The following is a 25,529-nucleotide window of genomic DNA, read 5'->3' as shown; positions in this document are numbered from 1 at the left end:
AAGAAGCAATAAACTGTCACTTGCCCTAAGAGCAGTGGTCCGCCTGTCCTTCATCGTCCTGGAAAGAGCTGGTCTCTGACAGAGGGGTGTGCTGCTGCACCTTGTGCTGACCAAGAAAGAAGGGCTGCTTGGGGATGTGGAGGTTGGAGGCAGCCTTGGCTGCAGTGACCATGAAATGGTGCAGTTCCAGCTGCTATGGAGAAGCAGCAGGATGCCAAACTGGCTTGCAAGCCTGGGCTTCGGCCAGCTGACTTGGGCCTCTTCAAAGACCTGCTTGGACAAATCTCCTGGGATAACGAGGCCGCTTTCTCTTCTTTGGCCTGAAAATGGCACCAGGGAAACGGTACTTTCCTCCTTGCATTCTGCGTGCCCAGGCACAAGTGCTGGTGTATTTCCATGTCCTGATGTAATTTATACTGTCTCGTTTCAATTACACTCAACTACCACTGACAACACGTCAAGATGTGTTTCATTTTTCTCAGTGATTTGGAGACTGTGATCCTGAGCTTCTGCTCCCCCTCCACTCTGCCCTCGTGAGACGACATCTGGAATAGTGTCCAGTTGTTAGCATTACTGTATATGGAAAGTTAGAAGTAGTTAGGCTAAGGTCTGTATCGAGGCCTAGTGAGCAGTATGGGATGTTGATGTAACCTAGCAGTCTGGGGAACTAGTGGGGCATGCTGAGCTTGTGCATTCTTGCTTAAACAAAGCAAAGAGATTAGTGAAGAATGCTGAACCTGAATCTTGTTTTTCTCAAAGAAATCGTTATCTGGAATGTTTACCTGTTTGTTATCTATGGAAATTTCTGGTTGTGGATTCAGATAAGCGTTGTCTCAAGTAACTACATGAAAGAGCACAACATAATCCTAAAGTCTAAGAAAACTGGTAAACATCACGGGGACCTGATGAAGTAATCATTTGTGGAAAGTATATAAACTCTGTGAAATTTTCTGTTAGTGGGGGCTCTGACTTTGGACACTAGTCCTCAGGTCCCTAGGGCCCTCAATAAAGCACCGCATGAAACGACCTCGGTTGTTTTGTGTTTTCCTTTGGGAACGGGCAGCACAGTTCTGGGCTCCTTAGTTCCAGAAGGACAGGGAGCTCCTGGAGACAGTTCAGCACAGGGCCACAGAGATGATGGAGTGGAGCATCTCCCTTGTGATGAAAGGCTGAGGGAGCTGGGGCTCTTGAGCTTGGAGGAGACTGAGCAGTGACCTCATTCATGTTGACAAAGCCATAAAGGCTGCGTGTAAGGAGGATAGAGCCAGGCTGTGCTCTAGGACAAGGGGCAATGGGTACAAGCTGGAACGTAAGAGCTTCCAAAGAAACACACCTCTTCAGTGTTCAGGTGAGGCCGCACTGGCAGGGGCTGCCCAGATGGGCTGTGGACTCTCCTCTGGAAACATTCCAAACCCATCTGGATCAGTTCCTGTGTGACCTACTCTAGGTGGTCCTGCTCTGGCAGGGGGGTTGCACTGGATGAGCTTTCCAGGTCCCTTCCAACCCTTAAAATGACGTGACTTACCTAGATCTTGTGAAATGTATTAATAGCCTTGTAAAAACTTGAAGCAAGGTACGTACAAAGAGTGTGATGGGGTAGCCAATGAACTGAGAGTGCTTCTTCACAATCTCCTTGATTCGCCGCTCTTCCAGGTATTCAGTCTGATCTTCCTTCAGATGCAGGATGACTTTTGTTCCAGGGCCCAAAGGTTCACCTAGAACGGTGTTGACGGCTTTAATTTGTGCAGCAGAAGCCTACACTTTGACTTTGGAATGAATATTAAAGCAGATTTTCTTTGACTACGTCCTGCAGTATCTTTACTGGGAGAAGGGAAACTTCTGGGCACAGGAACAGCCTCACAGACACTTCCTCGGGCTGACTGTACCTAGAAGGTACTTCAGGCAAGTCTAAGAGATTTGAAACTCATTCATCTACTCACATGGTCTCTTTCAAGTTTCTGTAGATAAACTGTAGGAATCTACAGAAATATTGATATCTACAAGCTTTGAAAGCTTACTGTTCATTATGAAGCATTCCCTTTGGTACCAACAGCTACTCAAACAGGAATGGCATGAGAACAACTGGGCCTGGGCTTCACCTGACACATGACTAGTCCCAATTCCTTTCATTTTCAATGAATACATTAGGTATCCGAGTACCAAAAACCTTCTAGAAAGCATACTTGAGCAGAGACATTTCATACTCACCATTATCAAGTCTGGCAGTGAAAGATCCTCCAGCTGACCTCTCCCAAGCGTCCTGCTCATCATCATTGTGCTTGGTGATCACTGGCACTTTTTCTGCAACCAAGTAGGCCGAGTAGAAAGCAACACCAAACCGCCCAATCATGGACATATCAGCTCCTGCCTGCAGTGCTTCCATCAAAGCCTTAGTACCACATTTGGCAATAGTACCAAGGTTGTTGACCAGGTCAGCTTTGGTCATCCCTATGCCTGTATCCACAGTGGGCGATCGTGCTTGTTTGGAACCAAGTCAATGTTCAGGTCTTTTCCAGAATCCCGCTTGCTTGGGTCTGTCAAGCTCTCGTACCTTATCTTGTCCAGAGCCTTTAAAAGAAGACGCAGGCTTTAGCATTGCCTGGTTTTTAACATTATAGCAGCTTTATTGACATGAATGAGGGCAGACCTTAAAGGACTTACCTCTGATCAGTTGGAAATCAGCTCCCTCAGAAAGATTTCCTGATTGGAATAGAAAGTGTTGATCATCAGAGACATCAACTGAGCAATCTCTGCCTGGAAGGCAAAGGTCTCCACCTCCTCCTCCATTGGTTGATCTTGAGACTGCACAGCTTCCGCCATCTGCAACAAGAGAAGGAGTTCAAATCCCACCTCCAGCAGCTCTGGGCACATTATCTTCTTGCAGGCAGCAACAATGGCCTTACCAGATAAAGCTATTTAACTATGTGCTTGACTACACACAGGATCCTCTTTCTCCAGATGAGAGGACACAAGGATATCTTTGCTTTAGAATTAAAGCAAAACGAGGATTGATTTTTAGATACCAACCCACTCCTCTCCACCCTTCAGATGCTTCATGCAGAGCAACGTTGGAGACGTGAAGCGAGATCAGGAAGCAACAGGTTTTGCTGCCTTCCAAAGACACCTTGCAACTGTTTGCGCATGACGGGCACCTTATGCCTTGGCAATAAACGTGAAAGCCTTTGCTGGACAGAAAGACGTAGCCTTCCTTGGCAGCAGCAGCTTGCCTGTTCTTCCCAGTCACTCTCTGCGGGGGACTCTTTTCAGTCTTGCTACAGCACAAACACTGATGCTTTCTGATAGTGCCAGAGGATCAGAACTACCTTGCTCCTGCCTGAAAAATGCCAGCCTGCTCCCAGTCTGCAGAGCCAACAGGATGCAGCCAATGGAAGGCAGGAGCCTTGAACTCACAACATCCTGATGCTGACAGACAAGCAGCCAAAGCTCCCTGCACTAAGTGCCAAAGGAGAGAAGGCAACGAACGGCACGGCTTCACATCCATGAAGGCACTTCTGGGGCTTGACAAGCCCACTCGGAAGGGCTCTGGCCCAAAGTCAGGAAAATAGGGCTGCAAAGCACCACTTGGACAAGAAGCATCAGCCCACTGGCACTTCTCAGCAGCCAAGAAAGGCATATTTTGGAGCACTGTGGAGGCCACCCACTCGGCAATCCCATCCAAGCCCTCTCTACAAGATCAAGGTGCCTAAGTCACAAATCCAGTTCAAGGGTAGCTTTGAAAGCCGCAGCAGCCTTGCCTTGTGACGTGCTGTGTTTCTCCTACTTAACACCCAGAAACCACAGGTCAGACCCAATCCCTGCTACGGCCCTCCTTTAGCAATGGACACAGAGGGGACACTCCCAGGAAGGGGCCCTCTGCCCCTCCACAGCCCTCCTCTTCCTCCCACACCACGCTACCTTTCATCAAATCATAGCATTAGTTTGCTTGGAAAAGGCCTTGACCATCATCTAGTCCTAAGCTCACGCTGCCAAGCCAACACACACGGGAGCCAATCACAGTCGTCCGCGTGGACATTTGCATTCACCCCAGCGTGTGCTGCTGACATCACGCTGTCTCCTGCCATGTCCGTTAACCCCATTAGCATACCAACCGACACACGGCACTTGACTCTCAGCTGCAGAGCTCCTGGCGTCGTGACCTCCACACACTTGGACGGGGATCCTTAGCACCAAAGACAGCAGTTGCTCATCTCTGCCTGGCCAAGAAGAGAAGAAGTTCAGGAGGGTGAAGATGTGGCTTCAGAGACTTCTCAAGATCAACAAAGCAGCAGCAACACCTGCCTTTCCTCCTCCAGCAGCACCTGCCTTTCCGCCAGCTTTTCCCCCTGCACCAATGGCTTTTCCTGTACCACCAACGTTCACCTTTCCTCCTCCAGCACCTCCTGCCTTTCCTCCAGCAATGCCTGCAACAACGACTTGCCCCCCTGCACCCATGGCTGCCTTTCCCCTCCCTTTTCCTCCTACTGCACCATTTTTTCCTCCTCCCGCACCATTTTTTCCTCCTCCCGCAACTCTTCTTACTCCTGCTGCAATGGCTTTTCCTCCAGCAGCTGACAGGGTGGAGCCAATGGAAGTGGATCCACCAAAGGATCAGGAGGAGCCCATGGAGGTGGATCCACCTCAGGATCAGGAAGAGCCCATGGAGGTCGATCCACCACAGTATGGGTCCCGGCACTACAAACGAATGCCAAGGCTCCTCTTTGCAACACCACGGAAATATTGATGTCAGAGTGCCACTCTAGTGTCAGAATCCATTGCAGCACAAGACCTTGGACCCTCCGCTTCGTGACCCTCTCTGCTTTACGACCCTCCCCACTTCCCGACTCCCCACTTCATGACTCTAAGGTAAACGACCCTCCCCACTTCCCCACTCCCCACTTTGGGACTCTAAGGTACATGACTCTCTCCACCACTCTCCGTTTCGCGACCCTCTTCACTATTTCAGCTTCATGACTGTCTCCACGACTCTCTCCACCACTCTCCGCTTCACGTCCCTCTCCACTTCACCACTCTGTGCTTCCCACCACCTGCACTTCACGACTCTCCAAGACTCTCTACACTTCACAAACTTCTCAACTTCACAACTCTCCACTTCACGACCCTCTCCACTTCCAAGACTCGATGCTTCCGACCCTCTCCACGACCCTCCACCACTCACCACTTCAGGACCTTCTCCACGATCCTTCCAGTTTCACGACCCTCTCTACTTCACGACTCTCTGCTTCTCGACACTCTATAGTTCACAAACATCTCAAGGTCACGACTCTCTGCTTCATGACCCTTTCCACTTCAAGACTCTGCACTTCAGGCACCCTCCACAACTCTGCGCTTCATGACTCACCACTTCAAGACCCTCTCCAAGAGCCTTGCAGCTTTACAACTTTCTCCACTTCAAGACTGTCTCCACGACTCACGCTTAACGACCCTCTCCACTTCAAGACCCTCCAGTTCACGACCCCCTCCACGACCCTCTACACTTCACGACTCTCTCTACTATGTGACCCTCTCCACTTCAAGACTCCCCGCTTCAGGACTCCAGATTCAGGACTCCAGATTCAGGACTCACCGCTTCAGGACTCCAGCTTCAGGACTCCAGCTTCAGGACTCCCCGCTTCAGGACTCCAGCTTCAGGACTCCCCGCTTCAGTACTCCAGCTTCAGGACTCCAGCTTCAGGACTCCCTGCTTCACAAGGCTCTCTATGTTCATGACACTCTCCACGTCCCTCTCCACTTCAAGACTCTCTCCGCATCGCGACCCTCTCCCCTCTCCGCTTTGCCACTCTCTGGTACACGACCCTCTCCCCTTCGTGACCCTCCCTCCCGTGTTCCAATAAATTATACCTTTGTAGCTCTAATAAATGTGGTCATGAATGAACACGGTCTGGGTGGGGAAATCTCAACAACCAATACACCACCAACTGTGCCCCTGGCAACAGGCCCTGTAAGAAGCAAGGGCTGCTCCTTGGGGGTGACTCACTGTGAAGAGGCATCGAGACACCCGTCCGTAGATGGGACAAGGAGTGGGGAAAGGTGTGGCCTGCCAGGGGCCAGGGAAACCCATCTGCTGGAGGGAGCCCCTGTGTTGCCTGTACACCAACGCACACAGCCTGGGGAGTGAGCAGGGGGAACTAGAGATGTGGCTGCAGAGATAGGGCGCCCATGATCTCACGCCAGTGACACGGACGTGCTGGGCCAGCTCACGGGGCTGGAGCACAGCCAGCCATGGCTACGTGCTGTTTAGGAAACACAGGCAACTGGGCCGAGGGGCTGGAGTTGTTCTCTAGGTGAGAGAGCAGTTAGAGCACATTGAGCTCTGCCTGGGTGGGGATGAGGGCTGGGGTGAGTGCTTCTGGGTGAAAACAAAGGGGCAGGCTAGTGTGGGTGATCCTACTATGGCACTTTACTCTAGGCCACCTGAGCAGGAAGAAGAAGTGCATCGGGCCTTCGAAGAAACGGCTCAGAGCTGCCTCACAATCATCATCCCCGGTCCTCACGGGGACCTCAACACCCCTGATATTTGCTGGCAAAGCCACTCAGCTAAGCACACACAGGCCAGGAGCTTCCTGCACAGTGCTCGTGACAACCAACTGTCACAAGTGGTCAAGGAGCCAAGGAGAAGGGGAAAGCTCCCTTCCAACCCCTACCATTCTATCATTCTATGATTTAACCCTAAGGAAAAACTAGTTCACTGTCAGGGTGATGGAGCACGGGCACAGGCTGCCCAGGGAGGGTGGGGAGTAGCCTTCTCTGGGGGGCTTCCCAACACACCTGGACATGTTCCTGTGTGACCTGATCTAGGTGGACCTGCTTTGCCATGGGAGGTTGGACTAGATCATCTCTAAAGGTCCCTTCTTGTTGCACACACACAATTATTTTAGTGAACCGCTTATCACCACCAGAAGTACTTGTTAAGCACCTAGTTAGTAAGAGACCAATCAGTTACCTCAGCACTTCAAATAACTCACACACCTATGGATTAAGTAAGTATTCCTTTGAATCACATAAGGATCAAACTGCAAGAGTTACATACCACCCTGATGGGGACGTGTTACCTTAGCCACAAGACCCTGGTCAACGTATTCCTTAGGTTACCTTGGCTGTTACCTTAACTACAAGACCCTGGTCAACGTATTCCTTAGGTTACCTTGGCTGTTACCTTAACTACAAGACCCTGGTCAACGTATTCCTTAGGTTACCTTGGCTGTTACCTTAACTACAAGACCCTGGTCAATGTATTCCTTAGGTTACCTTGGCTGTTACCTTAACTACAAGACCCTGGTCAATGTATTCCTTAGGTTACCTTGGCTGTTACCTGAACTACGAGACCCTGGTCAATGTATTCCTTAGGTTACCTTGGCTGTTACCTTAGTTGTTACTAAAACAAAGGGACTGATATCTTTCTTTGACCAATCACTGTGGTTTTGGAAATTTTGTGTTTGTTGGGAACCAATCAAGGTGAAGGGCTAAACTGACAGATGGACATTTTATGCATGCTTGTGTTGGCAAATGTAATCCTTTTCTTTCAGCTCTGTAAAAACCCTGACAATGGTAACTAACAAGGAAGCACCTATGGAGGAGCTATCCCTCGTGTCTTCCCAGCGCTGCAGAATAAAGAAGTGCCTGCTTCTCTGCATTCCTGTGTAGGGAAGTTTTTCATGGATTGCAGATCCGTCAACAATCCAACCCCTACCATTCTATGATTCTAGGATTCTATTTGAAAACAAGGTTTTGCAACTGGTTGAATAACAAGACAAACAAACACAAACACACACAAGGAACAACATTAGCTAACGTCTTGGCTCTGTGTAGAGCTGGTTCTGGTCCCAGGGAAGGAGCTGTAATATTGGTCCTTATGCTAATGCTAAGTTGCTCAAAAATTTCCCTGTCTCTAAGTAAGACCCACCTCTGGGGCTGAGCCAATTGGGCACCCTCCACAACCCCTTTGTCAGAGGAAGAAAGTAGAGGAAGCTTATTTTTCTGGGAAGTGGAAGGAGTTGCATGAGGGACAAGTGTCTACGCAGACCCCAAGGTAAGTGAGAAGAGGAAGTGAATGATGGAATATTTCAAGTGAACATTTGGTGACGAGCACAGCTGAGAACCTGAGCACGCACAGTTCTATCTCAACTCACCTCAAAAGATGGTTGAGGTTACCAACACCACCAGCTGAGTCTTAAGAGGGCAAAACCCAGTGGTTTTTCCCGAGTGGTTTGGCACATCTAGAACACCTTGAATTTCAATGTAAACACCTTGAAGGGAAATGTTTCTAAAGATGAAACTCACAGCAATGACATCCTCTGTCCAGTTCTGGACTCCTCAGCTCTAGAGGGACAGAGAACTTCTGGAGACAGTCCCGCGCAGGGCCACCAAGAAGATCAGGGGACTGGAGCATCTCTCATACCAGGAAAGGCTGCGGGAACTGGGGCTGTTTAGTCTAGAAAAGAGAAGACTGAGTAGGGATCTTATTAACAGTTACAAATATCTCTCTGTCTGTATTACTCATTTCATTACAGGGTCCTTATATTACATGCTGGAATTCTAACAGACTCCGGGTTTATTACACAGACCTCAAGACTACATCAGACTACCAGGAAAACAGCCTTTGTCCCCATCTTATTTCATACGCACAACAACGGTTCAGGGAAAACTACAGGGATAGGAGGAAGGAGACTTGAGGTCTCTTGCCAGCTGTCTCATCCATGCTCCTCCTCCCCTCCAGCAAGTCTCTTGACCTCTTTGTGCATTCCTTACTGGTCTGGAAACACAAGCAATAACACTAAGCTGTTGCACTGGACAAATGTTGTGAGCCAAGGAGGAGGGGTGTGCTGCTGCACCTTGTGCTGACCAAGAAAGAAGGGCTGCTTGGGGATGTGGAGGTTGGAGGCAGCCTTGGCTGCAGTGACCATGAAATGGTGCAGTTCCAGCTGCTATGGAGAAGCAGCAGGATGCCAAACTGGCTTGCAAGCCTGGGCTTCGGCCAGCTGACTTGGGCCTCTTCAAAGACCTGCTTGGACAAATCTCCTGGGATAACGAGGCCGCTTTCTCTTCTTTGGCCTGAAAATGGCACCAGGGAAACGGTACTTTCCTCCTTGCATTCTGCGTGCCCAGGCACAAGTGCTGGTGTATTTCCATGTGCTGATGTAATTTATACTGTCTCGTTTCAATTACACTCAACTACCACTGACAACACATCAAGATGTGTTTCATTTTTCTCAGTGATTTGGAGACTGTGATCCTGAGCTTCTGCTCCCCCTTCACTCTGCCCTCGTGAGACGACATCTGGAATAGTGTCCAGTTGTTAGCATTACTGTATATGGAAAGTTAGAAGTAGTTAGGCTAAGGTCTGTATCGAGGCCTAGTGAGCAGTGTGGGATGTTGATGTAACCTAGCAGTCTGGGGAACTAGTGGGGCATGCTGAGCTTGTGCATTCTCGCTTAAACAAAGCAAAGAGATTAGTGAAGAATGCTGAACCTGAATCTTGTTTTTCTCAAAGAAATCGTTATCTGGAATGTTTACCTGTTTGTTATCTATGGAAATTTCTGGCTGTGGATTCAGATAAGCGTTGTCTCAAGTAACTACATGAAAGAGCACAACATAATCCTAAAGTCTAAGAAAACTGGTAAACATCACGGGGACCTGATGAAGTAATCATTTGTGGAAAGTATATAAACTCTGTGAAATTTTCTGTTAGTGGGGGCTCTGACTTTGGACACCAGTCCTCAGGTCCCTAGGGCCCTCAATAAAGCACCGCATGAAACGACCTCGGTTGTTTTGTGTTTTCCTTTGGGAACGGGCAGCACAGTTCTGGGCTCCTTAGTTCCAGAAGGACAGGGAGCTCCTGGAGTCAGTTCAGCACAGGGCCACAGAGATGATGGAGTGGAGCATCTCCCTTGTGATGAAAGGCTGAGGGAGCTGGGGCTCTTGAGCTTGGAGGAGACTGAGCAGTGACCTCATTCATGTTGACAAAGCCATAAAGGCTGCGTGTGAGGAGGATAGAGCCAGGCTGTGCTCTAGGACAAGGGGCAATGGGTACAAGCTGGAACGTAAGAGCTTCCAAAGAAACACACCTCTTCAGTGTTCAGGTGAGGCCGCACTGGCAGGGGCTGCCCAGATGGGCTGTGGACTCTCCTCTGGAAACATTCCAAACTCATCTGGATCAGTTCCTGTGTGACCTACTCTAGGTGGTCCTGCTCTGGCAGGGGGGTTGCACTGGATGAGCTTTCCAGGTCCCTTCCAACCCTTAAAATGACGTGACTTACCTAGATCTTGTGAAATGTATTAATAGCCTTGTAAAAACTTCAAGCAAGGTACGTACAAAGAGTGTGATGGGGTAGCCAATGAACTGAGAGTGCTTCTTCACAATCTCCTTGATTCGCCGCTCTTCCAGGTATTCAGTCTGATCTTCCTTCAGATGCAGGATGACTTTTGTTCCAGGGCCCAAAGGTTCACCTAGAACGGTGTTGACGGCTTTAATTTGTGCAGCAGAAGCCTACACTTTGGAATGAATATTAAAGCAGATTTTCTTTGACTACGTCCTGCAGTATCTTTACTGGGAGAAGGGAAACTTCTGGGCACAGGAACAGCCTCACAGACACTTCCTCGGGCTGACCGTACCTAGAAGGTACTTCAGGCAAGTCTAAGAGATTTGAAACTCATTCATCTACTCACATGGTCTCTTTCAAGTTTCTGTAGATAAACTGTAGGAATCTACAGAAATATTGATATCTACAAGCTTTGAAAGCTTACTGTTCATTATGAAGCATTCCCTTTGGTACCAACAGCTACTCAAACAGGAATGGCATGAGAACAACTGGGCCTGGGCTTCACCTGACACATGACTAGTCCCAATTCCTTTCATTTTCAATGAATACATTAGGTATCCGAGTACCAAAAACCTTCTAGAAAGCATACTTGAGCAGAGACATTTCATACTCACCATTATCAAGTCTGACAGTGAAAGATCCTCCAGCTGACCACTCCCAAGCGTCCTGCTCATCATCATTGTGCTTGGTGATCACTGGCACTTTTTCTGCAACCAAGTAGGCCGAGTAGAAAGCAACACCAAACCGCCCAATCATGGACATATCAGCTCCTGCCCGCAGTGCTTCCATCAAAGCCTTAGTACCACATTTGACAATAGTACCAAGGTTGTTGACCAGGTCAGCTTTGGTCATCCCTATGCCTGTATCCACAGTGGGCGATCGTGCTTGTTTGGAACCAAGTCAATTTTCAGGTCTTTTCCAGAATCCCACTTGCTTGGGTCTGTCAAGCTCTCGTACCTTATCTTGTCCAGAGCCTTTAAAAGAAGACGCAGGCTTTAGCATTGCCTGGTTTTTAACATTATAGCAGCTTTATTGACATGAATGAGGGCAGACCTTAAAGAACTTACCTCTGATCAGTTGGAAATCAGCTCCCTCAGAAAGATTTCCTTATTGGAATAGAAAGTGTTGATCATCAGAGACATCAACTGAGCAATCTCTGCCTGGAAGGCAAAGGTCTCCACCTCCTCCTCCATTGGTTGATCTTGAGTCTGCACAGCTTCCGCCATCTGCAACAAGAGAAGGACTTCAAATCCCACCTCCAGCAGCTCTGGGCACATTATCTTCTTGCAGGCAGCAACAATGGCCTTACCAGATAAAGCTATTTAACTATGTGCTTGACTACACACAGGATCCTCTTTCTCCAGATGAGAGGACACAAGGATATCTTTGCTTTAGAATTAAAGCAAAACGAGGATTGATTTTTAGATACCAACCCACTCCTCTCCACCCTTCAGATGCTTCATGCAGAGCAACGTTGGAGACGTGAAGCGAGATCAGGAAGCAACAGGTTTTGCTGCCTTCCAAAGACACCTTGCAACTGTTTGCGCATGACGGGCACCTTATGCCTTGGCAATAAACGTGAAAGCCTTTGCTGGACAGAAAGACGTAGCCTTCCTTGGCAGCAGCAGCTTGCCTGTTCTTCCCAGTCACTCTCTGCGGGGGACTCTTTTCAGTCTTGCTACAGCACAAACACTGATGCTTTCTGATAGTGCCAGAGGATCAGAACTACCTTGCTCCTGCCTGAAAAATGCCAGCCTGCTCCCAGTCTGCAGAGCCAACAGGATGCAGCCAATGGAAGGCAGGAGCCTTGAACTCACAACATCCTGATGCTGACAGACAAGCAGCCAAAGCTCCCTGCACTAAGTGCCAAAGGAGAGAAGGCAACGAACGGCACGGCTTCACATCCATGAGATCCAGTGCAGCTTAGAAGGCACTTCTGGGGCTTGACAAGCCCACTCGGAAGGGCTCTGGCCCAAAGTCAGGAAAGTAGGGCTGCAAAGCACCACTTGGACAAGAAGCATCAGCCCACTGGCACTTCTCAGCAGCCAAGAAAGGCATATTTTGGAGCACTGTGGAGGCCACCCACTCGGCAATCCCATCCAAGCCCTCTCTACAAGATCAAGGTGCCTAAGTCACAAATCCAGTTCAAGGGTAGCTTTGAAAGCCGCAGCAGCCTTGCCTTGTGACGTGCTGTGTTTCTCCTACTTAACACCCAGAAACCACAGGTCAGACCCAATCCCTGCTACGGCCCTCCTTTAGCAATGGACACAGAGGGGACACTCCCAGGAAGGGGCCCTCTGCCCCTCCACAGCCCTCCTCTTCCTCCCACACCACGCTACCTTTCATCAAATCATAGCATTAGTTTGCTTGGAAAAGGCCTTGACCATCATCTAGTCCTAAGCTCACGCTGCCAAGCCAACACACACGGGAGCCAATCACAGTCGTCCGCGTGGACATTTGCATTCACCCCAGCGTGTGCTGCTGACATCACGCTGTCTCCTGCCATGTCCGTTAACCCCATTAGCATACCAACCGACACACGGCACTTGACTCTCAGCTGCAGAGCTCCTGGCGTCGTGACCTCCACACACTTGGACGGGGATCCTTAGCACCAAAGACAGCAGTTGCTCATCTCTGCCTGGCCAAGAAGAGAAGAAGTTCAGGAGGGTGAAGATGTGGCTTCAGAGACTTCTCAAGATCAACAAAGCAGCAGCAACACCTGCCTTTCCTCCTCCAGCAGCACCTGCCTTTCCGCCAGCTTTTCCCCCTGCACCAATGGCTTTTCCTGTACCACCAACGTTCACCTTTCCTCCTCCAGCACCTCCTGCCTTTCCTCCAGCAATGCCTGCAACAACGACTTGCCCCCCTGCACCGATGGCTGCCTTTCCCCTCCCTTTTCCTCCTACTGCACCATTTTTTCCTCCTCCCGCACCATTTTTTCCTCCTCCCGCAACTCTTCTTGCTCCTGCTGCAATGGCTTTTCCTCCAGCAGCTGACAGGGTGGAGCCAATGGAAGTGGATCCACCAAAGGATCAGGAGGAGCCCATGGAGGTGGATCCACCTCAGGATCAGGAAGAGCCCATGGAGGTCGATCCACCACAGTATGGGTCTCGGCACTACAAACGAATGCCAAGGCTCCTCTTTGCAACACCACGGAAATATTGATGTCAGAGTGCCACTCTAGTGTCAGAATCCATTGCAGCACAAGACCTTGGACCCTCCGCTTCGTGACCCTCTCTGCTTTACGACCCTCCCCACTTCCCGACTCCCCACTTCATGACTCTAAGGTAAACGACCCTCCCCACTTCCCCACTCCCCACTTTGGGACTCTAAGGTACATGACTCTCTCCACCACTCTCCGTTTCGCGACCCTCTTCACTATCTCAGCTTCATGACTGTCTCCACGACTCTCTCCACCACTCTCCGCTTCGCGTCCCTCTCCACTTCACCACTCTGTGCTTCCCACCACCTGCACTTCACGACTCTCCAAGACTCTCTACACTTCACAAACTTCTCAACTTCACAACTCTCCACTTCACGACCCTCTCCACTTCCAAGACTCGATGCTTCCGACCCTCTCCACGACCCTCCACCACTCACCACTTCAGGACCTTCTCCACGATCCTTTCAGTTTCACGACCCTCTCTACTTCACGACTCTCTGCTTCTCGACACTCTATAGTTCACAAACATCTCAAGGTCACGACTCTCTGCTTCATGACCCTTTCCACTTCAAGACTCTGCACTTCGGGCACCCTCCACAACTCTGCGCTTCATGACTCACCACTTCAAGACCCTCTCCAAGAGCCTTGCAGCTTTACAACTTTCTCCACTTCAAGACTGTCTCCACGACTCACGCTTAACGACCCTCTCCACTTCAAGACCCTCCAGTTCACGACCCCCTCCACAACCCTCTACACTTCACGACTCTCTCTACTATGTGACACTCTCCACTTCAGGACTCCCCGCTTCAGGACTCCCCGCTTCAGGACTCCCCGCTTCAGGACTCCCCGCTTCACAAGGCTCTCTATGTTCATGACACTCTCCACGTCCCTCTCCACTTCAAGACTCTCTCCGCATCGCGACCCTCTCCCCTCTCCGCTTTGCCACTCTCTGGTACACGACCCTCTCCCCTTCGTGACCCTCCCTCCCGTGTTCCAATAAATTATACCTTTGTAGCTCTAATAAATGTGGTCATGAATGAACACGGTCTGGGTGGGGAAATCTCAACAACCAATACACCACCAACTGTGCCCCTGGCAACAGGCCCTGTAAAAAGCAAGGGCTGCTCCTTGGGGGTGACTCACTGTGAAGAGGCATCGAGACACCCGTCCGTAGATGGGACAAGGAGTGGGGAAAGGTGTGGCCTGCCAGGGGCCAGGGAAACCCATCTGCTGGAGGGAGCCCCTGTGTTGCCTGTACACCAACGCACACAGCCTGGGGAGTGAGCAGGGGGAACTAGAGATGTGGCTGCAGAGATAGGGCGCCCATGATCTCACGCTAGTGACACGGACGTGCTGGGCCAGCTCACGGGGCTGGAGCACAGCCAGCCATGGCTACGTGCTGTTTAGGAAACACAGGCAACTGGGCCGAGGGGCTGGAGTTGTTCTCTAGGTGAGAGAGCAGTTAGAGCACATTGAGCTCTGCCTGGGTGGGGATGAGGGCTGGGGTGAGTGCTTCTGGGTGAAAACAAAGGGGCAGGCTAGTGTGGGTGATCCTACTATGGCACTTTAGGCCACCTGAGCAGGAAGAAGAAGTGCATCGGGCCTTCGAAGAAACGGCTCAGAGCTGCCTCACAATCATCATCCCCGGTCCTCACGGGGACCTCAACACCCCTGATATTTGCTGGCAAAGCCACTCAGCCAAGCACACACAGGCCAGGAGCTTCCTGCACAGTGCTCGTGACAACCAACTGTCACAAGTGGTCAAGGAGCCAAGGAGAAGGGGAAAGCTCCCTTCCAACCCCTACCATTCTATCATTCTATGATTTAACCCTAAGGAAAAACTAGTTCACTGTCAGGGTGACGGAGCACGGGCACAGGCTGCCCAGGGAGGGTGGGGAGTAGCCTTCTCTGGGGGGCTTCCCAACACACCTGGACATGTTCCTGTGTGACCTGATCTAGGTGGACCTGCTTTGCCATGGGAGGTTGGACTAGATCATCTCTAAAGGTCCCTTCTTGTTGCACACACACAATTATTTTAGTGAACCGCTTATCACCACCAGAAGTACTTGTTAAGCACCTAGTTAGTAAGAGACCAATCAGTTACCTCAGCACTTCAAATAACTCACACACCTATGGATTAAGTAAGTATTCCTTTGAATCACATAAGGATCAAACTGCAAGAGTTACATACCACCCTGATGGGGACGTGTTACCTTAGCCACAAGACCCTGGTCAACGTATTCCTTAGGTTACCTTGGCTGTTACCTTAACTACAAGACCCTGGTCAACGTATTCCTTAGGTTACCTTGGCTGTTACCTGAACTACAAGACCCTGGTCAACGTATTCCTTAGGTTACCTTGGCTGTTACCTTAACTACAAGACCCTGGTCAATGTATTCCTTAGGTTACCTTGGCTGTTACCTTAACTACAAGACCCTGGTCAATGTATTCCTTAGGTTACCTTGGCTGTTACCTGAACTACAAGACCCTGGTCAATGTATTCCTTAGGTTACCTTGGCTGTTACCTCAGTTGTTACTAAAACAAAGGGACTGATATCTTTCTTTGACCAATCACTGTGGTTTTGGAAATTTTGTGTTTGTTGGGAACCAATCAAGGTGAAGGGCTAAACTGACAGATGGACATTTTATGCATGCTTGTGTTGGCAAATGTGATCCTTTTCTTTCAGCTCTGTAAAAACCCTGACAATGGTAACTAACAAGGAAGCACCTATGGAGGAGCTATCCCTCGTGTCTTCCCAGCGCTGCAGAATAAAGAAGTGCCTGCTTCTCTGCATTCCTGTGTAGGGAAGTTTTTCATGGATTGCAGATCCATCAACAATCCAACCCCTACCATTCTATGATTCTAGGATTCTATTTGAAAACAAGGTTTTGCAACTGGTTGAATAACAAGACAAACAAACACAAACACACACAAGGAACAACATTAGCTAACGTCTTGGCTCTGTGTAGAGCTGGTTCTGGTCCCAGGGAAGGAGCTGTAATATTGGTCCTTATGCTAATGCTAAGTTGCTCAAAAATTTCCCTGTCTCTAAGTAAGACCCACCTCTGGGGCTGAGCCAATTGGGCACCCTCCACAACCCCTTTGTCAGAGGAAGAAAGTAGAGGAAGCTTATTTTTCTGGGAAGTGGAAGGAGTTGCATGAGGGACAAGTGTCTACGCAGACCCCAAGGTAAGTGAGAAGAGGAAGTGAATGATGGAATATTTCAAGTGAACATTTGGTGACGAGCACAGCTGAGAACCTGAGCACGCACAGTTCTATCTCAACTCACCTCAAAAGATGGTTGAGGTTACCAACACCACCAGCTGAGTCTTAAGAGGGCAAAACCCAGTGGTTTTTCCCGAGTGGTTTGGCACATCTAGAACACCTTGAATTTCAATGTAAACACCTTGAAGGGAAATGTTTCTAAAGATGAAACTCACAGCAATGACATCCTCTGTCCAGTTCTGGGCTCCTCAGCTCTAGAGGGACAGAGAACTTCTGGAGACAGTCCCGCGCAGGGCCACCAAGAAGATCAGGGGACTGGAGCATCTCTCATACCAGGAAAGGCTGCGGGAACTGGGGCTGTTTAGTCTAGAAAAGAGAAGACTGAGTAGGGATCTTATTAACAGTTACAAATATCTCTCTGTCTGTATTACTCATTTCATTACAGGGTCCTTATATTACATGCTGGAATTCTAACAGACGCCGGGTTTATTACACAGACCTCAAGACTACATCAGACTACCAGGAAAACAGCCTTTGTCCCCGTCTTATTTCATACGCACAACAACGGTCTTCAGGGAAAACTACAGGGATAGGAGGAAGGAGACTTGAGGTCTCTTGCCAGCTGTCTCATCCATGCTCCTCCTCCCCTCCAGCAAGTCTCTTGACCTCTTTGTGCATTCCTTACTGGTCTGGAAACACAAGCAATAACACTAAGCTGTTGCACTGGACAAATGTTGTGAGCCAAGGAGGAGGGGTGTGCTGCTGCACCTTGTGCTGACCAAGAAAGAAGGGCTGCTTGGGGATGTGGAGGTTGGAGGCAGCCTTGGCTGCAGTGACCATGAAATGGTGCAGTTCCAGCTGCTATGGAGAAGCAGCAGGATGCCAAACTGGCTTGCAAGCCTGGGCTTCGGCCAGCTGACTTGGGCCTCTTCAAAGACCTGCTTGGACAAATCTCCTGGGATAACGAGGCCGCTTTCTCTTCTTTGGCCTGAAAATGGCACCAGGGAAACGGTACTTTCCTCCTTGCATTCTGCGTGCCCAGGCACAAGTGCTGGTGTATTTCCATGTGCTGATGTCATTTATACTGTCTCGTTTCAATTACACTCAACTACCACTGACAACACATCAAGATGTGTTTCATTTTTCTCAGTGATTTGGAGACTGTGATCCTGAGCTTCTGCTCCCCCTTCACTCTGCCCTCGTGAGACGACATCTGGAATAGTGTCCAGTTGTTAGCATTACTGTATATGGAAAGTTAGAAGTAGTTAGGCTAAGGTCTGTATCGAGGCCTAGTGAGCAGTGTGGGATGTTGATGTAACCTAGCAGTCTGGGGAACTAGTGGGGCATGCTGAGCTTGTGCATTCTCGCTTAAACAAAGCAAAGAGATTAGTGAAGAATGCTGAACCTGAATCTTGTTTTTCTCAAAGAAATCGTTATCTGGAATGTTTACCTGTTTGTTATCTATGGAAATTTCTGGCTGTGGATTCAGATAAGCGTTGTCTCAAGTAACTACATGAAAGAGCACGACATAATCCTAAAGTCTAAGAAAACTGGTAAACATCACGGGGACCTGATGAAGTAATCATTTGTGGAAAGTATATAAACTCTGTGAAATTTTCTGTTAGTGGGGGCTCTGACTTTGGACACCAGTCCTCAGGTCCCCAGGGTCCTCAATAAAGCACCGCATGAAACGACCTCGGTTGTTTTGTGTTTTCCTTTGGGAACGGGCAGCACAGTTCTGGGCTCCTTAGTTCCAGAAGGACAGGGAGCTCCTGGAGTCAGTTCAGCACAGGGCCACAGAGATGATGGAGTGGAGCATCTCCCTTGTGATGAAAGGCTGAGGGAGCTGGGGCTCTTGAGCTTGGAGGAGACTGAGCAGTGACCTCATTCATGTTGACAAAGCCATAAAGGCTGCGTGTGAGGAGGATAGAGCCAGGCTGTGCTCTAGGACAAGGGGCAATGGGTACAAGCTGGAACGTAAGAGCTTCCAAAGAAACACACCTCTTCAGTGTTCAGGTGAGGCCGCACTGGCAGGGGCTGCCCAGATGGGCTGTGGACTCTCCTCTGGAAACATTCCAAACTCATCTGGATCAGTTCCTGTGTGACCTACTCTAGGTGGTCCTGCTCTGGCAGGGGGGTTGCACTGGATGAGCTTTCCAGGTCCCTTCCAACCCTTAAAATGACGTGACTTACCTAGATCTTGTGAAATGTATTAATAGCCTTGTAAAAACTTCAAGCAAGGTACGTACAAAGAGTGTGATGGGGTAGCCAATGAACTGAGAGTGCTTCTTCACAATCTCCTTGATTCGCCGCTCTTCCAGGTATTCAGTCTGATCTTCCTTCAGATGCAGGATGACTTTTGTTCCAGGGCCCAAAGGTTCACCTAGAACGGTGTTGACGGCTTTAATTTGTGCAGCAGAAGCCTACACTTTGGAATGAATATTAAAGCAGATTTTCTTTGACTACGTCCTGCAGTATCTTTACTGGGAGAAGGGAAACTTCTGGGCACAGGAACAGCCTCACAGACACTTCCTCGGGCTGACCGTACCTAGAAGGTACTTCAGGCAAGTCTAAGAGATTTGAAACTCATTCATCTACTCACATGGTCTCTTTCAAGTTTCTGTAGATAAACTGTAGGAATCTACAGAAATATTGATATCTACAAGCTTTGAAAGCTTACTGTTCATTATGAAGCATTCCCTTTGGTACCAACAGCTACTCAAACAGGAATGGCATGAGAACAACTGGGCCTGGGCTTCACCTGACACATGACTAGTCCCAATTCCTTTCATTTTCAATGAATACATTAGGTATCCGAGTACCAAAAACCTTCTAGAAAGCATACTTGAGCAGAGACATTTCATACTCACCATTATCAAGTCTGACAGTGAAAGATCCTCCAGCTGACCACTCCCAAGCGTCCTGCTCATCATCATTGTGCTTGGTGATCACTGGCACTTTTTCTGCAACCAAGTAGGCCGAGTAGAAAGCAACACCAAACCGCCCAATCATGGACATATCAGCTCCTGCCTGCAGTGCTTCCATCAAAGCCTTAGTACCACATTTGACAATAGTACCAAGGTTGTTGACCAGGTCAGCTTTGGTCATCCCTATGCCTGTATCCACAGTGGGCGATCGTGCTTGTTTGGAACCAAGTCAATTTTCAGGTCTTTTCCAGAATCCCACTTGCTTGGGTCTGTCAAGCTCTCGTACCTTATCTTGTCCAGAGCCTTTAAAAGAAGACGCAGGCTTTAGCATTGCCTGGTTTTTAACATTATAGCAGCTTTATTGACATGAATGAGGGCAGACCTTAAAGAACTTACCTCTGATCAGTTGGAAATCAGCTCCCTCAGAAAGATTTCCTTATTGGAATAGAAAGTGTTGATCATCAGAGACATCAACTGAGCAATCTCTGCCTGGAAGGCAAAGGTCTCCACCTCCTCCTCCATTGGTTGATCTTGAGTCTGCACAGCTTCCGCCATCTGCAACAAGAGAAGGACTTCAAATCCCACCTCCAGCAGCTCTGGGCACATTATCTTCTTGCAGGCAGCAACAATGGCCTTACCAGATAAAGCTATTTAACTATGTGCTTGACTACACACAGGATCCTCTTTCTCCAGATGAGAGGACACAAGGATATCTTTGCTTTAGAATTAAAGCAAAACGAGGATTGATTTTTAGATACCAACCCACTCCTCTCCACCCTTCAGATGCTTCATGCAGAGCAACGTTGGAGACGTGAAGCGAGATCAGGAAGCAACAGGTTTTGCTGCCTTCCAAAGACACCTTGCAACTGTTTGCGCATGACGGGCACCTTATGCCTTGGCAATAAACGTGAAAGCCTTTGCTGGACAGAAAGACGTAGCCTTCCTTGGCAGCAGCAGCTTGCCTGTTCTTCCCAGTCACTCTCTGCGGGGGACTCTTTTCAGTCTTGCTACAGCACAAACACTGATGCTTTCTGATAGTGCCAGAGGATCAGAACTACCTTGCTCCTGCCTGAAAAATGCCAGCCTGCTCCCAGTCTGCAGAGCCAACAGGATGCAGCCAATGGAAGGCAGGAGCCTTGAACTCACAACATCCTGATGCTGACAGACAAGCAGCCAAAGCTCCCTGCACTAAGTGCCAAAGGAGAGAAGGCAACCAACGGCACGGCTTCACATCCATGAGATCCAGTGCAGCTTAGAAGGCACTTCTGGGGCTTGACAAGCCCACTCGGAAGGGCTCTGGCCCAAAGTCAGGAAAGTAGGGCTGCAAAGCACCACTTGGACAAGAAGCATCAGCCCACTGGCACTTCTCAGCAGCCAAGAAAGGCATATTTTGGAGCACTGTGGAGGCCACCCACTCGGCAATCCCATCCAAGCCCTCTCTACAAGATCAAGGTGCCTAAGTCACAAATCCAGTTCAAGGGTAGCTTTGAAAGCCGCAGCAGCCTTGCCTTGTGACGTGCTGTGTTTCTCCTACTTAACACCCAGAAACCACAGGTCAGACCCAATCCCTGCTACGGCCCTCCTTTAGCAATGGACACAGAGGGGACACTCCCAGGAAGGGGCCCTCTGCCCCTCCACAGCCCTCCTCTTCCTCCCACACCACGCTACCTTTCATCAAATCATAGCATTAGTTTGCTTGGAAAAGGCCTTGACCATCATCTAGTCCTAAGCTCACGCTGCCAAGCCAACACACACGGGAGCCAATCACAGTCGTCCGCGTGGACATTTGCATTCACCCCAGCGTGTGCTGCTGACATCACGCTGTCTCCTGCCATGTCCGTTAACCCCATTAGCATACCAACCGACACACGGCACTTGACTCTCAGCTGCAGAGCTCCTGGCGTCGTGACCTCCACACACTTGGACGGGGATCCTTAGCACCAAAGACAGCAGTTGCTCATCTCTGCCTGGCCAAGAAGAGAAGAAGTTCAGGAGGGTGAAGATGTGGCTTCAGAGACTTCTCAAGATCAACAAAGCAGCAGCAACACCTGCCTTTCCTCCTCCAGCAGCACCTGCCTTTCCGCCAGCTTTTCCCCCTGCACCAATGGCTTTTCCTGTACCACCAACGTTCACCTTTCCTCCTCCAGCACCTCCTGCCTTTCCTCCAGCAATGCCTGCAACAACGACTTGCCCCCCTGCACCGATGGCTGCCTTTCCCCTCCCTTTTCCTCCTACTGCACCATTTTTTCCTCCTCCCGCACCATTTTTTCCTCCTCCCGCAACTCTTCTTGCTCCTGCTGCAATGGCTTTTCCTCCAGCAGCTGACAGGGTGGAGCCAATGGAAGTGGATCCACCAAAGGATCAGGAGGAGCCCATGGAGGTGGATCCACCTCAGGATCAGGAAGAGCCCATGGAGGTCGATCCACCACAGTATGGGTCTCGGCACTACAAACGAATGCCAAGGCTCCTCTTTGCAACACCACGGAAATATTGATGTCAGAGTGCCACTCTAGTGTCAGAATCCATTGCAGCACAAGACCTTGGACCCTCCGCTTCGTGACCCTCTCTGCTTTACGACCCTCCCCACTTCCCGACTCCCCACTTCATGACTCTAAGGTAAACGACCCTCCCCACTTCCCCACTCCCCACTTTGGGACTCTAAGGTACATGACTCTCTCCACCACTCTCCGTTTCGCGACCCTCTTCACTATCTCAGCTTCATGACTGTCTCCACGACTCTCTCCACCACTCTCCGCTTCGCGTCCCTCTCCACTTCACCACTCTGTGCTTCCCACCACCTGCACTTCACGACTCTCCAAGACTCTCTACACTTCACAAACTTCTCAACTTCACAACTCTCCACTTCACGACCCTCTCCACTTCCAAGACTCGATGCTTCCGACCCTCTCCACGACCCTCCACCACTCACCACTTCAGGACCTTCTCCACGATCCTTTCAGTTTCACGACCCTCTCTACTTCACGACTCTCTGCTTCTCGACACTCTATAGTTCACAAACATCTCAAGGTCACGACTCTCTGCTTCATGACCCTTTCCACTTCAAGACTCTGCACTTCGGGCACCCTCCACAACTCTGCGCTTCATGACTCACCACTTCAAGACCCTCTCCAAGAGCCTTGCAGCTTTACAACTTTCTCCACTTCAAGACTGTCTCCACGACTCACGCTTAACGACCCTCTCCACTTCAAGACCCTCCAGTTCACGACCCCCTCCACAACCCTCTACACTTCACGACTCTCTCTACTATGTGACACTCTCCACTTCAGGACTCCCCGCTTCAGGACTCCCCGCTTCAGGACTCCCCGCTTCAGGACTCCCCGCTTCACAAGGCTCTCTATGTTCATGACACTCTCCACGTCCCTCTCCACTTCAAGACTCTCTCCGCATCGCGACCCTCTCCCCTCTCCGCTTTGCCACTCTCTGGTACACGACCCTCTCCCCTTCGTGACCCTCCCTCCCGTGTTCCAATAAATTATATCTTTGTAGCTCTAATAAATGTGGTCATGAATGAACACGGTCTGGGTGGGGAAATCTCAACAACCAATACACCACCAACTGTGCCCCTGGCAACAGGCCCTGTAAAAAGCAAGGGCTGCTCCTTGGGGGTGACTCACTGTGAAGAGGCATCGAGACACCCGTCCGTAGATGGGACAAGGAGTGGGGAAAGGTGTGGCCTGCCAGGGGCCAGGGAAACCCATCTGCTGGAGGGAGCCCCTGTGTTGCCTGTACACCAACGCACACAGCCTGGGGAGTGAGCAGGGGGAACTAGAGATGTGGCTGCAGAGATAGGGCGCCCATGATCTCACGCTAGTGACACGGACGTGCTGGGCCAGCTCACGGGGCTGGAGCACAGCCAGCCATGGCTACGTGCTGTTTAGGAAACACAGGCAACTGGGCCGAGGGGCTGGAGTTGTTCTCTAGGTGAGAGAGCAGTTAGAGCACATTGAGCTCTGCCTGGGTGGGGATGAGGGCTGGGGTGAGTGCTTCTGGGTGAAAACAAAGGGGCAGGCTAGTGTGGGTGATCCTACTATGGCACTTTACTCTAGGCCACCTGAGCAGGAAGAAGAAGTGCATCGGGCCTTCGAAGAAACGGCTCAGAGCTGCCTCACAATCATCATCCCCGGTCCTCACGGGGACCTCAACACCCCTGATATTTGCTGGCAAAGCCACTCAGCCAAGCACACACAGGCCAGGAGCTTCCTGCACAGTGCTCGTGACAACCAACTGTCACAAGTGGTCAAGGAGCCAAGGAGAAGGGGAAAGCTCCCTTCCAACCCCTACCATTCTATCATTCTATGATTTAACCCTAAGGAAAAACTAGTTCACTGTCAGGGTGACGGAGCACGGGCACAGGCTGCCCAGGGAGGGTGGGGAGTAGCCTTCTCTGGGGGGCTTCCCAACACACCTGGACATGTTCCTGTGTGACCTGATCTAGGTGGACCTGCTTTGCCATGGGAGGTTGGACTAGATCATCTCTAAAGGTCCCTTCTTGTTGCACACACACAATTATTTTAGTGAACCGCTTATCACCACCAGAAGTACTTGTTAAGCACCTAGTTAGTAAGAGACCAATCAGTTACCTCAGCACTTCAAATAACTCACACACCTATGGATTAAGTAAGTATTCCTTTGAATCACATAAGGATCAAACTGCAAGAGTTACATACCACCCTGATGGGGACGTGTTACCTTAGCCACAAGACCCTGGTCAACGTATTCCTTAGGTTACCTTGGCTGTTACCTTAACTACAAGACCCTGGTCAACGTATTCCTTAGGTTACCTTGGCTGTTACCTGAACTACAAGACCCTGGTCAACGTATTCCTTAGGTTACCTTGGCTGTTACCTTAACTACAAGACCCTGGTCAATGTATTCCTTAGGTTACCTTGGCTGTTACCTTAACTACAAGACCCTGGTCAATGTATTCCTTAGGTTACCTTGGCTGTTACCTGAACTACAAGACCCTGGTCAATGTATTCCTTAGGTTACCTTGGCTGTTACCTTAGTTGTTACTAAAACAAAGGGACTGATATCTTTCTTTGACCAATCACTGTGGTTTTGGAAATTTTGTGTTTGTTGGGAACCAATCAAGGTGAAGGGCTAAACTGACAGATGGACATTTTATGCATGCTTGTGTTGGCAAATGTGATCCTTTTCTTTCAGCTCTGTAAAAACCCTGACAATGGTAACTAACAAGGAAGCACCTATGGAGGAGCTATCCCTCGTGTCTTCCCAGCGCTGCAGAATAAAGAAGTGCCTGCTTCTCTGCATTCCTGTGTAGGGAAGTTTTTCATGGATTGCAGATCCGTCAACAATCCAACCCCTACCATTCTATGATTCTAGGATTCTATTTGAAAACAAGGTTTTGCAACTGGTTGAATAACAAGACAAACAAACACAAACACACACAAGGAACAACATTAGCTAACGTCTTGGCTCTGTGTAGAGCTGGTTCTGGTCCCAGGGAAGGAGCTGTAATATTGGTCCTTATGCTAATGCTAAGTTGCTCAAAAATTTCCCTGTCTCTAAGTAAGACCCACCTCTGGGGCTGAGCCAATTGGGCACCCTCCACAACCCCTTTGTCAGAGGAAGAAAGTAGAGGAAGCTTATTTTTCTGGGAAGTGGAAGGAGTTGCATGAGGGACAAGTGTCTACGCAGACCCCAAGGTAAGTGAGAAGAGGAAGTGAATGATGGAATATTTCAAGTGAACATTTGGTGACGAGCACAGCTGAGAACCTGAGCACGCACAGTTCTATCTCAACTCACCTCAAAAGATGGTTGAGGTTACCAACACCACCAGCTGAGTCTTAAGAGGGCAAAACCCAGTGGTTTTTCCCGAGTGGTTTGGCACATCT

General features: G+C 49.7%; 1 protein-coding gene and 2 pseudogenes across 1 annotated transcript; all 3 read right to left on the bottom strand.

The window, feature by feature from the left end:
• Positions 1-1,584: 1,584 nt before the first annotated feature.
• LOC133627986 (heat shock protein HSP 90-alpha A2-like) lies at positions 1,585-2,820 on the bottom strand (the record flags this gene model as incomplete). The annotated part of the gene is given in 4 exon segments (XM_062015644.1): positions 1,585-1,715; positions 2,209-2,469; positions 2,472-2,568; positions 2,662-2,820. Coding segments are annotated over 4 exon segments (648 nt in total), but the record flags the coding sequence as incomplete, so codon positions are not given.
• Positions 2,821-10,333: 7,513 nt separating this feature from the next.
• On the bottom strand, positions 10,334-11,563 carry LOC133627987 (heat shock protein HSP 90-alpha A2-like; annotated as a pseudogene).
• A 1,697-nt stretch (positions 11,564-13,260) lies between these two features.
• Positions 13,261-20,208, bottom strand: LOC133628001 (heat shock protein HSP 90-alpha-like; annotated as a pseudogene).
• Between the last annotated feature and the right edge of the window lie 5,321 nt (positions 20,209-25,529).

The sequence above is a fragment of the Colius striatus genome, chromosome 26 (genome assembly GCF_028858725.1).
Source record: "Colius striatus isolate bColStr4 chromosome 26, bColStr4.1.hap1, whole genome shotgun sequence".
NCBI classification, from domain to species: domain Eukaryota; kingdom Metazoa; phylum Chordata; class Aves; order Coliiformes; family Coliidae; genus Colius; species Colius striatus.
The sequence above is the reverse complement of the archived record's forward strand: the minus strand, read 5'-3'. Positions and strand labels throughout refer to the sequence as shown.